Source organism: Salarias fasciatus, chromosome 4 (assembly GCF_902148845.1).
Source record: "Salarias fasciatus chromosome 4, fSalaFa1.1, whole genome shotgun sequence".
Classification (NCBI taxonomy): domain Eukaryota; kingdom Metazoa; phylum Chordata; class Actinopteri; order Blenniiformes; family Blenniidae; genus Salarias; species Salarias fasciatus.
The window spans coordinates 12210243-12223458 of NC_043748.1; the positions used below are offsets into that span (position 1 = coordinate 12210243).

General features: G+C 45.7%; 1 protein-coding gene across 2 annotated transcripts in view; it reads right to left on the reverse strand.

Moving 5' to 3' along the window:
• LOC115386686 (mitochondrial import inner membrane translocase subunit TIM16-like) overlaps window positions 1–13216 on the reverse strand; it is an 89901-nt gene that overhangs the window by 52742 nt on the left and 23943 nt on the right. For both annotated transcript variants that reach the window (XM_030089107.1, XM_030089105.1), the window contains exons 8-9: window positions 12695–12778; window positions 12291–12373 (exon numbers count right to left, since the gene is read on the reverse strand). In XM_030089107.1, coding sequence (XP_029944967.1) covers window positions 12291–12373; window positions 12695–12778 — 167 coding nt within the window. The remainder of the gene's footprint in view (window positions 1–12290; window positions 12374–12694; window positions 12779–13216) is intronic.

The following is a 13216-nucleotide window of genomic DNA, read 5'->3' on the forward strand; positions in this document are numbered from 1 at the left end:
ATATCGCACCAGGTCAGAGAGGAGATGTCGGCTGGTTTATTGTAACCTACTGGAAATGAGGTTCAGTTCAGGTGAGCAGCTGCTGAGGTCGTATTTTACAACTGAATCAAGCCTGTATGGGAAAATATTGGGATAAAAAGTTGACCATAAAAACTACAGTGAAGATGAATGAAATCCTCTCCAACATTTTTAATAGGACTCATATGAGCCAAACATCTGCTGCATGTATGGAACTAATCTGACTGTTTGATGTGATCCGTACTAAAATACAGAAAAAACAAAACGAAAAAAAAAATCCCCCCCAGATCAACAAGTCAGTGAGAAGAGCACCAACTCTCTCCCTCTCTGGTTTCTTTCAGCAGGAGGGGTGAGGCGAACAAAATTATAGCCGTTTTGAATGTGAAAGTATTTACTTCACTTTCTTCTGTTTCCCTTTTCAATCTGGTGTTGTTTTTTTTCCTTCTTTCCAGACACACAATGACGTTGACTGTACTATTTAATATCAGCACCGAGTCCTGCAGTGCTGCTGAAACAGCGGATTGCGATGTCCGTAACTCAAAAGCAGCAACTCTGACACGGTTCAAGCTCCCCCGAGCCTCGGGGTCAAGCGCTCGGGCCCCGCTCAATGCGTCCCTCAAGACACCAGCAGGCATTCGTCAAAACACTGTTGTGTACACATCCTGCATAACTTTTAAACTGTACTCGCAAACGCAGCCATGCAGTGTATACACATCTTCAGGTCTCAGTGTTTGTGGCTGGAGCTCCTGTTTAAGCTCAAGGAGGAGCGGAGCGGAGCTGAAATGTGGGTGGGCACATCACGCCTATAGACAAGCAGAGAGCAAAAACCCTGCAAAATTTAGTAGATTAAAAAAACACAACACAACAAAAATAAAGTGTATATCTATGATTTGGAAATAAGAAGATCAGGATCTTAGCGGCTACAAGAGTTAAAGATACAAATTGCTTTAGAAATATCTCTTCGGCGTGTTTGTGTCTGGGTGTGGAGGGTGGAGGGTGGCGACAGGCACAGATTATGTGTCTGTAATCCTTTTCATCACACGGAGCACTTACAGCGTCCCTGTGGCGGACAGCCTGCCTCACACACATCTATCAGAGGACGGAACCTGCTCCCCACATGTGGAGGTGGATTAAACGCCTCGAGACCTTCTTGTAAGCTTTTATGAGCGGCGTTCATAAATCTGCCCCGACGCTGCCAGGCACATTGTTTGCAAGAATGATGCTCGGGAGGATGGATGTGCTCGGCGGCTGAAATGTAAACCGTCGGCGCGCGCGCGTGTGTGTAAACTCCGCGTGTGGAGTGTGTCGTCCTAATGGCTTCTGGCAGGCTGACTTCAGTAATCCACATCAGTCAGGCTAATTCTACTTCCTGCATCCGTCCGCATGCGGCCGGTTGACCATAATGGACGTCTCAACTCTCACCCAGCTGCCACAGGGCTGGGGGATCCCGACCTTTGACCCTTGCACTCCGGTCTACAAATATCTGTTTGTTTCTGCCCACTAATAACAATCAGAGGGGCAGGTGGGTGGGTGGGGGTGTTCAACGTGTTTCCTAGTGAGTCATTATACTCCAACACACGCACACACAAAAAAAAAGCTGATCCGCTAATCCTGTCTGCAGGGAGGGTCTGGACAGTCACAGGTGTCAGGGCGCTGATTAGCGGCGACGTGGCGAACGGGGGGTTTAAACGCCATCAGGCTGCAATCACAGTGCTTGTTTACATATCCTGAGCAGCCGAGGTTAAACACAAACACTTTTTTGACTTTTAATAAATCTGGTTGAAATGGGAGCTACAAACATGGTGCGTTGTGGGCATCAAGCTTTCAGTTTGGCTTGTTCTAGTAGCCATATGTCAATCAAGCTCTTACTCGTATTAACAGGCAATTTTGCAAAAAACTTTTTGTGATTGTTTGCTTTTTACGAGTGCATTCATGCAGAGGAAATAAGCAAAAACTTATTGCATAAACCCACATTTTGAAAATGTTGGATTTATTGTGGTTTATCCAATTGTAGTATGCCAAGATAGCTTAACTTATTCAGTATGTTTATCCTTTCATTATAAACCCCCCAACACATTGAAATGCATGAGATCTTTTGCTGCACAGTACAAATAAAACTAATACTTTAACATGTTAGGTAAAACAACATTTTATAACAATGCAACACTAGAAGGAAATCACAAGGCAGATTAGAAAGAAAAATAAAGATATGCACTTCTAAAGAGGATTCTTGAAGATGAAGATGATTTTCTTGCTGGACTAAAGCAGAACTGAGGATTTTTTTGTTGTACTTTGGGAAATGATGGGTAGTAATTTAAAGTACACACAATTTTCGATCCGAATAAACAAAGACACAAAAAAACACCATTATCATCCCACAAGTACGACGGGATCTCTTCACTGCCTCGGCCTGCTGGCCAGCAGTCACGGTCCAGCCAATGACCACTTGAAGTCCGGCGGGCCTGAAATGGGTCACAGCCGGGCAGTAAAAAAACTCACCGCCGCACAAGACAAACATAAACACGGACACCCGCTGGGCAGGCTGACGCCGCGTGCCTGTGTGGGCGCCTGCCAGCCCAGGCTGTGGCCTGGGGGTATGGGCACGGCGGCCTTGGTGCAGGCATCCCCGAGTCGCTGGGTTCGCTCCAGTGGAAAGTCTGCATCAGGCCGCACGGAGCCCGCTGCGGCTTTCAGAAGGTAGCGATTCACCAGACCCCCCCGGCTGAGGTAGTCATTACTTCCCGAGCAACCACGGGCTAAATGCATCCGCCATGCACGGCAGAAAATAGCATAACTGTGGGGAAGGAGAGGAGTGTGGAGGTGTGGGGGGGGGGAAGCTGATATAAAGACATTAAGAAGAGGGTTGAGATGGAGGAGTGAGACATGAAGAATGTGAAAATTTGGACAGGAGTGATTGTGGTGTGACTGAAGAGAGAGGAGGGTTTGAAAACAAAGGAATAAATAAGAGAAGAGCATAAGGAAGACGTTATGAAGGAAAAGACAAAAAGAAGGAGTCTTAATGATGGATGGGGCACTCCTGAAGACTGATTTTTTTTTTTTTGCTGGGGGCGGGCAGGGGGTCTCCAGTTCAAACCACCACATATTTTCCCTTGTGAGGGATGTAATTTACACAAACCCACTAAAGGTCGAGGGCTGAGCAAGCCGTGCCAACCCGAACTGAGCGTCTGAGCAGCCGGCATGTTTTCCCCCTCTGTCTTTTCTCTTTGCGTCTCTAGTGTTCCATCCATTCCATCGATTATTGCAGGATTTCGACCAATAACTGCTGATTCTACACTGGCAGAAGCTCCTGAGAGTGCATGTCTGGGATTTAAAAAGCTATCAGTCTTGGGTTCTTTGTTTTCCCTGCTGGAGGGCACAGAGGAGTCACACACACACTGAAACTTCTTCCATCCATTCATTTCTTTTTCATTGTGATCAAAACAAGTTAAAATGCCAACAAATAGTCTTGATAATAATGAATTTCCCAGGTTTTTGTCAAAGATGATCGTGTGGAAATACTCAAAAGCTTTACCCTTTTTTGTGTGTAATTCTAATTTACATAAATGCGTCATGTCCTCGAACCAAGAAAATGCCTTAAAAAAATGTTTTGAGCAGGAATGAACATTTCTGCCCTTTGCTGCAATATAATAAACAGCCCCTTTCCAGCATATCACATCCTTTAAACCACAGACACCTGCAGGACAGGATACACGAGAAGCACATTGTCGAACTTGGAGCGCAGAACGACTTGAGAAAAAACCAGATGTGAGTTTTCTGTCTGCAAAAATGTTCAGACACCACATGTGCGAGGGCCGAAAATCAAAACACCGGCCAGCAGTTGCCACATTGTGAAACATCATCCTAACACAAATTGAAAGCTACATGGAACTCGCCAAACTTGGAGATAGATAATGTAAACAGTTTGTATCAACAACTGAAAACAATTGGCTTGCAGTTTGGGAGAGCTGTTTCTGATAGCGATGCACACTGCTTACTTTAAAGTCAGAATAAACTATGAATGGGTGCTCTGTACGGCTGAATTCTGTATCTGCGCTTCGTTAAGTACCCTGCATCTGCGCCTGTGTGTTGGTGTGTGCGGCGTTTGGCTCGTGGAGACGACGCACCGCGTGCGAGCTCACACCTGTGGGTCCTGGGAGCTTCACAGCAGCAGTGGACCGTGGATGGACCGTGATGGCCAGGATGTGTGCAGAACCAACAGAATAATACAAGTCACTCCACTGAAGTGTGTGTGGTTTTGTCTTTCTTTTATCATTTGTCTGTCCATGTGGGGTTTTTTTTTTCCCCTCAGTCCTGTCCCATTGAAAGGTCTGTTCCTCTTCAACACCACCTGTGTAAGTCAGAGTGAAAAACCCAGCAGCTCCCCAGCTTTGTCCCATTGGTGTCTGAGGAACAAGTGGTCCCTCAAACATTTCATCACAAATGGGTCTTCTCTTTATCACCAAGTTGGCCTTTTTGGCCAAACGCGTTTATCTTTGGTGGTTTTTGAAAGTGTTGCCCTTTCTCTCCTCGCTCCGATGCCCAATTCACACGGCTGGCGCTCAAAGGGAACCACTGGAAAGGAAAAACTGCAGGATACAGTAAACATTTGGATACAGCACTCGGTGGGCGCGTTGGGTTTTCAATGGCTCATTCAGTGGCTACACACGAAGACAGACGGACAAGATCCATCGCTACCGTCAGAGCAACTTCACCAATCAGAATTAAATTGACGCAGAAGCAACACAATCCATCATCGAAATCAAAAAAGAAAAACAACGGTTGTGCTGTTCACCCTGTTGTCTTAAAAGATACCATCTTGCTAGAGTATTGCCTCTGCGCCGCGTGATTGCATGGCTAAAGGAAGACACGGTTGGTTGAACATGTGTCATCCTAACTGTCTCGTCCTGCTGAGAGACGATGAATACTGTTTGGTGACGGTCTGCGTGTGCTGAAAAAGGCCAGGACGAAGGCTAGAGCCGTCCAGGCATGTTTGCGGGCGCGACGGCGCGGCTCAGTGTGTGTCGATGTACACAGGTGTGTGTATAGACCGTACGACTGACCAGTTCCCGGTTACTGGTAGGAATGCAGCTCCTCCAGGCCACAATAGCGCTGCTTGTATGCCAGTATGGAGAGAATGAATAATGCAATGTAAAGTGTCTTTGAGTGTCCTGAAAAGCGCTATATAAAACCAATGCATTATTATTATTATTAAATATTCAAATACCGTTAATTTTCAATCAGCAGACTAATGTACACATTTGAATGTTTAAACTAAGCATGTCCAACACGCCAAACGACTTCCCAAACCCAACAAACACAATCAAGCTTGTTTTCTTTTTCATCTTTTGTTGCGAGGAAGAAAAAAAAGATTGGACAAAAGAGAGCAAAGGCTCAGTGGAGGACCTGCACTCCTGGACCTAACAAAAGTCCGCCACCCACTAGTGCCGAGCTCTTCAGACTTCTGGCCCTGCAGCTCAACACAAAGAGGCCATACAATCGCTGGCTGACTAATTGACCCGGCTGAAATAATGTTAGCTGGCTTCAAACAGAGGGCTTTCACCAGCAGAAAAGTCTGCGGTTGTTTTCTCCGAGAGTACACAGACCAAGGACCAACTGGTCTTCCCCCCTGAGGGTCCTCCATCTTTTCTTCTCCTCTCCCACTCTTAACTTACGGTGCACAATAGTGAAATTATTTTCTGGCCGCCGCCACCACCTCCTCAACTCTCCCCGCTATTACGTTTTGAGGATTTTCTTTAACCTGCTTAGGTCCAAGTGTACTTGCACAGATGTCTCGCTCACACACACACACATACACACACACACACAGAGGGGCTGCACAGGTGCAGAGCTGCTTTTGTTTTCATAACATTTCTACAGAAATAGGTGAGATGTTACAGTCACAGACGCCGTTTGAATTTTTCCCCCTCTTCTACATCGTCCAGCTTCCACCGAGCGACTCGCCTGCTTTTATTGCACACATAAACACAAGCGCCCATCATTTGTGTCGGACTCCACATTTACGCACAATAAAGCGCCAGAATACCCACGTGCACGGGGAGCGCAGCGGCACGCCTCAGCACTTTTCCCATTAAACCGAGCGTGGCACGTCACTCCTGCCTGACCGAGGCTGACATGTCTCCACAGCGCGGCGCAGACAAATAAGGTCCACATGAGGACGGACATCAGCCAGGAGCACATGTGGCCCACCTGCCACCGACCAGTCCCAGGGCCTCTTTAATGAAGAATTTCCTTCTGTTTGCTCCAGTTTCCTTTTCAGAAAAGAAGACCGGCCAGTGAGGAGCGGCGCGATCGCCGGTTTCGATCATGGAAAACACGATCATAAAAGAGAATACGTTAAGCAGACAGTCCGCCTTCCCTGCCTGCTCTCTCTATTAACCTATAGGAAAAGCGTGCTCACTCAGATCGACGTAAAAAGAAGAAGGGAGGAAAGTTGGGCTGACTTCACTGTAGAGCCAGATGTGGATGAGTGCTGCGCAGATATTACACAGATCATTTACGTTTGGGGAAAAGTCAGCGGCTGAGATGTTAGGAGTTCGGCTGTGGTAACACCATTGGCAGTCAAAACTGGCAGAAACTTTTTCTATTGTTCAGTTTTTTTGTTTTTTTTTTGACCAAAATCGGAAATCAGTGAACCAAAGATAAGAATGTGGAAGGGTCAAGTGTGACCAACAGAATGTTGGATATTTTTCAACATGCAACATGCTTCGAAATGTTGATATAGTTGTGGTGAAAAGTAGAAAAGTAAAAGAACCTCGAAGAGTTCAATAAAACATGGAAACCCCCCCTGAGGTTAAAGGTGCCAGCAGGAATAAGTTCTGAAAACGGCTGAGTTATTTTGCAAAAAAAAAAAAAAAAAAAAAATCATTTTAATTATGTTGTGTCAAAGTGGTCACAAACATCCAAACTCACTGGAAAACAAAATATACTTGAGGACATTTATGAAGTTTGGATTTGTGCTTGCCCCATCAAAAGTTAAGCATAAACTGTAAAACACATAAAATACAATATCCTCATCCCTTAAATGACTTCATTAAAGCTGGAAATGTAAATATAGAGCCACTTTCCACTGAACAGACTCTTTTCTTTACAAAACACAGGGGGAAAATGTGCTCCTTGTCTCGTTTCTCTTATTCAGTTTGTATTTTGGTTTTTATCACTGGGGAAATCTATGTTTTATAATCTAATCTTACCGCAAATGAATAACTGCATGAGCAACTCCTGCATGCATTTGTTCACTGCCCTTTCTGCGCTTCACTTTGAGCATCTATTATTCTTTTTCAAGATTATATGGTGCCAATCTGCAGCGGTCCCAGAAGGTTTCGGTGGAGAGTGGGCTGCAGGGTGGGCGTGAGCAGGGCACAGGGCGAAGGAAACCGTGCACTAATGAGAAACACACTTCTCTCCATTGCTCAGATCATTCTTGCTACCACAGCAGAAGGAGGTAGCTGGCATCCAGGAGGTAACTGGCGTCCAGAAGCAAGGCATGACTGAAAAACAGGAGCTCTGCCTCCTCGCTACGGTTCTTGATCCTTGTGGAAGGGACAATCATGAGTCTTATAAAATGCAAGCATGCGTTGAAAAACAATTGAGTAGGGGGGAAAAAGAGGGAATTAAATTAGAGCGCAGATTATAAACGGCATGGCGGACAGATTTTAACAAAGGAGCACAGGAAAATGAACTGATGAGGTGCAGATACTAGAGAGCCAGGAAAACCATTTCAAAGGAAATCAGTAATTGTTGGAGCACAAAAGCAATTTTGTGGCTACTCATCTACGCCGTGTACTTATAAGCTCCACTTCAAGCACGACAATCTCCAAGCAATTATCAGCAATTTCAGCGAATCCCTCCATCTCAGGCCAAGCACACCTTCCAAACACCTCAGACTCTGGCTGCGGGCCGTCTGACACCACGAAAGTGGGGGGAGAACAGCGCTGAAATGACTTGGATGAACTGAAGTGGTGTGAACCGCATTTGGAAGGGCAAAGACATGCAGAGTTACTGTGAGCACATTTTTGATAAAAAGAAAAAAAAAAACACACAAATGATTGTTCCAGATGTTGGGGGCAAGTGCGACTCTGCTGCTGGTTTTGTGAGGATGGAAAGAAGCCTGACACTGTCTGGAAGTCCAGAATGAGAATGACTAAAGTGCGGTTCCCGGACTTGCCATGGGACGTCTGTGTAATTAAAAGAACATTATATTCAATAGCGTGAAAAACTTAAACTGACAGGTAACCTTCTGCTTGGTCTCCGAAAAATGACATCCAGAGCTCTAATCGAAATTAGACAGGAATGAAGGTGAACGGAAAAAGAGGAAGGAAGGGAGCCGAAGGTGGGAGTGAGAGACTTTCTGTTTTTCCTTCTGTGGCGAGTTCACACAAAAGGGTCCTTCTGATCCCTGGAGTGCTGAGCACATACCTGCGGGATGAAATCAAAACCCTCTGTGAATTATATTAAGTATCCCCTGCCAAACGCTCCACATGCTTCCATCTGCTTTTACCAGTTCTGCACAGCTCCATTAGGTTTGACAAAAAAAAAAAAAAAAAAAAAAAAAAAAACCAAAACACTCAATTAGAATCCCAGACGCCCGCCGGCACCTTCAGAACCCCGGCCCTCAGTTTCTATTTAATCTGTGTAAGGTCGGGAGGAAAGCAATAAACAGGAAGGTGAGGGGGACAAATAAGAAAAGACTAAAGGTCTCTGAGGTGGACGAGTAAAGCTCAATGAAGCAGGACAGCTGTAGCTCTGACACCACAGTAAGCCAGGGAGGAACAGGTCATTTGTTTCTTTTCTTAATGACCAGGCATGAAAGCAGAACAGACCATCTATCCTATAGAGGTGTTACAGAGTAAATGAAGGTTGGGATTACAATAAGATCTTCCTCAAAACCCCAATAAAGCTCCCCGGGAGGCGATAGCTTTTAAAAATATGAGGGGATTTCAGCGCTCCCTCCTCCTCTCCGTTTCATCCACGTCTTCTGGTCAAACTCCCTCCTCCACTGAATCACGAGCTCAAACCCCAAATTACTAACAGACTCCAGACACCACGTTTCAACTGTCAAGAGCGCCGAGTTCAGGTTCTCTGACGGAGCGTGTGCGGTCACATCTTTACTCCACGCCGCGCCCCGCGGTCCTCCCGGCGAGGAGGCGCAGCGTCTGAATCGCCGGCTTGACCCCGAGGATCACCCGAACGCCGGAGCTGTCGCCTTGCCCCTCCACCTTAAAAACACTACTTCCAGAGCTGGATCCAAATAACAGAGCTCCATTTTCCCCTTAGAACATGAACTCTTCCAAAAGAGCAAGGTCAAACTATCCTTCAAACACTGAGTGGTTATTTTTTTTTTTTTTTTTTTTTTTCTTTTGGAGGGTCTGCTCTGGTTAGCGGTGCTGCAGCTGCACCTAATCCCCACAGGAAAGCCTTCATCTGGGACTGATTTGAGAGCGCCTGGGCTGGGGCGGGAGAAAGGGGAGCCTGTTCTGTAAGAAAAAGGCCGGTTCCCTTCTGGAGCGCAGGCCTCCCCTCAATCTATCTGATTAAAGGGAGTTTGGCTCAATTACACCCAGTGACTAGATCCTGCTCTCAGGCATGACCTGCGTAGAAAAAAAAAAAAAAACCCAAAAAAGCACACACACACACAGAAATAGATTTGTCCAGTAAGGAGTGGTAGTACGGACATGACACCTGGGGTGCTACGCGAAGCCTGCCTGCATCAGCGCAGCCTGTGCATGGAGCACATGGAGGTCTGCTCTCCGGGGGACGGGCTCACGTGTCGCGTCCAATCAGACGGGCTGGATCCTGGTGGGCACCAGGTCACAGCGATCCGTCTCAATCAGCTTCTATCCAGAAATCAGGAGAGAGCGGCTGAAGTGTGCCACGATGAGACGGAACAGAGGAGAATATTGAGAGTGACTGGTGACGACTACAGGAGCTACGTCCAGGTCTTTCTCTGCGTTGTCCGTCAATGTGGTCAATATGTGTGTGTAGCTGCTGAAGAAGGGAACTGTGGGTAATTATCAAGACGATTTCAACCGTTTACACAGCAAGCTGGTTGCAATCGTGCCCAGTTGTAAAGTTCACTGCCTGCAGCTGGCTTAGAGGCCCAATTAAAGTCATTATTATAATTCGGGTTTATACTTGGAGGAGTGTGAGGGCGGGGAGCAGCACACACACAGATCCACACACTGTTTCCTGGTGCACAGATCTGCAGCCGGTATGGAAATCGGGCGTATGAAACACCCCTTTCAGCCTCAACGCCCGCCGTCCTTCACTTTTTTTCTGTCTCCGTTTCAAACCCCAACCAGAAGATAAACATTTCCCCTCCATTATTCAGCGTCCAAATTATATTCCGCCCACAACCCCATTTCTCTGGTCTGAGATGCTGGGGCCTCTTTATGTTGTGACACTCCAAAGAAAACAGTCCTACTGAATGTTGTGGACGAGCGGAGCGAAGCTGATGCGAGACAGCTCGCTGTTGCAATTACACACCATGTTTACCGCAGTCGTTTTAATTAGAAACAGGCATGAAAGAAAAGAACAAATCCATCCATACGAGCACCTAAAGCCTAAAATGACAGGGAGGAAATGTCCCGCTTCGGATGTTTGACTTAAAGCTTCCCCCTGTCGCTCGCTTTTTGTGTCCGTTATTGTTTTGAGGTCAAACGTGGCACGCGCAGAATGACGTGACACAGAACTAAGACAAGTAATAGAAAACCTACTGTGATTTAAAACAAAAACAAAAAAAAAAAAAAAAAACAATCCAGAAGCAAAGAATTCAAGAGGAGTCAAAGGGAATTTGAGGACAGGCCTCAACCGAAAAGGAACAGACTGAATAATGGCAAAGTTTTAAGTCCTTAAATAAGAACTGACATGCACATATTTAGGTACTGGATAAACTGGAGCCAGTATGAGTGAATTCAGGCCAAAACACAAACATTCGTCCTCTATTGAAGTTATAAAGCACAGACAGACAGAGGAGAAAGATACAGTAGGAATGTTCAAACAGCCAGAAATAAACATTTTGACCTTGCTGGAAACAAAGCAACCCTTTGTGTTATTGCTGCCGATTACTGATCGTAGACAAAGTCCATAAGGTATTTAGCTTAAGAAAAGGTTCAACTGACTCATTAGAACATATGAATAAACAGAAAGTAGTTATTTAATTCTCCCCCTTGATTTCACTCCTGCAGTCTTGCTTGTTTCTGACACTTTCAAACTGGCGTGCAGCTTTGACACGCAGAATCTGCAGCTCGGATCCAAAGCTGTCTTTCAACTAAACAACACTGTTTTGGAGAGAACAGCTGGCATTAGAGGGTGAAGTCTCATCTATCATTTGATTGTGTCCTGGCATCTGGAGGGGATGTGGCCGTGTGAGTGATCGTTTTCTGACACACTATCTTAGCACTTAAGAGCACAATGGAAGTGATTTAAAACCGAACGTCCAACTCGCTGCACATGTGAAGGCACACGCCCTTGCAATTACGTCTGATGGAAAAATCTCTGTTTTGAATAATGCTTTTTAATATCTGAATACAGGAAACTGAAAGGCTTGTCTCAAGTTTTTAATGCTCAATGAAAGTTACTCGATAAATCCAATATGATCTGCTCTGGTGCTGATTTATCTAAAAAAGTGTGGAAATTTTCGGCGTTGCAGCTGAGAGGAAGGGTAACGGGTCTGAAGAGTTTGTTCCCAGATGAGTCGGACAGCTCAGGGGGGAATCCTCGAGCTGTTTGTATATTCTTTTCAAGTGGTGCTGCGATCACACAAGTGAAGCAGCGGCAACGGGCTGTGAGTAAACTCTGACATTCCTGTCAACAAACAGAAACACCGCAGAGGCAAATCTTCCAGTAAAGTGAGCCGATCCCCAAACAGCCGGACCGACACTACTGTCTGTGGTTTAGAGAATCGCACGGCTATTGTTAATGTGTCGTGAATACTTAATGTTAAAATAATAACAATAACAATAAATTTACTTCCTCCTACAAAGAAATCTTCACTCCCAGCCCCTCTGTTCACTTTCTTCCTCCATCCTTTCATTCCTCTCCTCCCTGGAGCCCGGCCACGCTCCCGCCATACTCCAGTCCTCGGCAGCCGTGTTTGGAAAAATAAACCCGAGCGACCCGAGGAATGACAAGGAGCGAGTGGAAGAAGTGTCAGTGCAGCCGCCGCCGCCGCCGCCTCCGGCCCCTCTGCAGTGGCTACGGATGGAGGAACTGCGCAAGTCGCTTCTAAAGAAGGGAAATGATGCACTACTCACCCGCTGGAGGTGCCGATTGACAGCGAGCTGACGGAGGAGCTCAGTTTCCTGCTGTCCCAAAGCTTCAGCTCGCGATTACGCATCTGCAGCGAGACAAAGAGAGAGAACAATCAATCTCTGCTTCAACCTCACGTCACGAACCTGACTCCATTTTTAAGGCCCTTCAGTTGATGCAGTCTTCATTTATATTGAACAGATTTCAGATCACCAGTTAATGAAAACATCAGTCAACAACAAAAAACACACAAGAGAAATCAATCTCCAAAAAGAAATACATTCGCCATATGATCAAACGTGACTTTCATAATCAGAGGTATTGTCAACAAAATCAAGTAATAATGATCGTGTTTGTCTAACAGTCTCATTTTTGTGTATCGGACTCCAATAGAAAGAAGATTTCTCACCATGTCAAAGCCGGTGGTCAATAAAAGTTCATCTTTGGTCCACAGCACACGTGAATCCTTGTTGTTCTGAAGACACTTGGCGCTCTGCAAGAGAAATAAAGCAAAACAATAACTTAACCAAAACTGACTACTATGCATCAGTACTTTGAAATACACTTCGCCGTAATGAGTTGAGTGATGAGTGACAGATTTGCAGGAAAGAGACGCACAAGCTGTATTTCTGTGGTCTAACAGATCAGGACTTGTCCCATGAAAGGAGTTCTTGTTATTGTTGACGTAGCAGACAACAGACAAGGTGACTTCTGCCCCGAGTGCAGCTTAGGTTACCAGACTGTGTTTGTGCGGCGCTGAGACTTTGTTACAGTTTCCATGGGGAATATGTGTCGAAACCACACATGCAGACGGGGATTGAGAGGTGGTCTTATCGTACGAATGACACATGCTGTCAAAGCTAAATTCTAAAAACAACCAGGAGCCTTGAGATGAGAGGAATGTGTATCTTTGAAAAGAAAACATTACAAG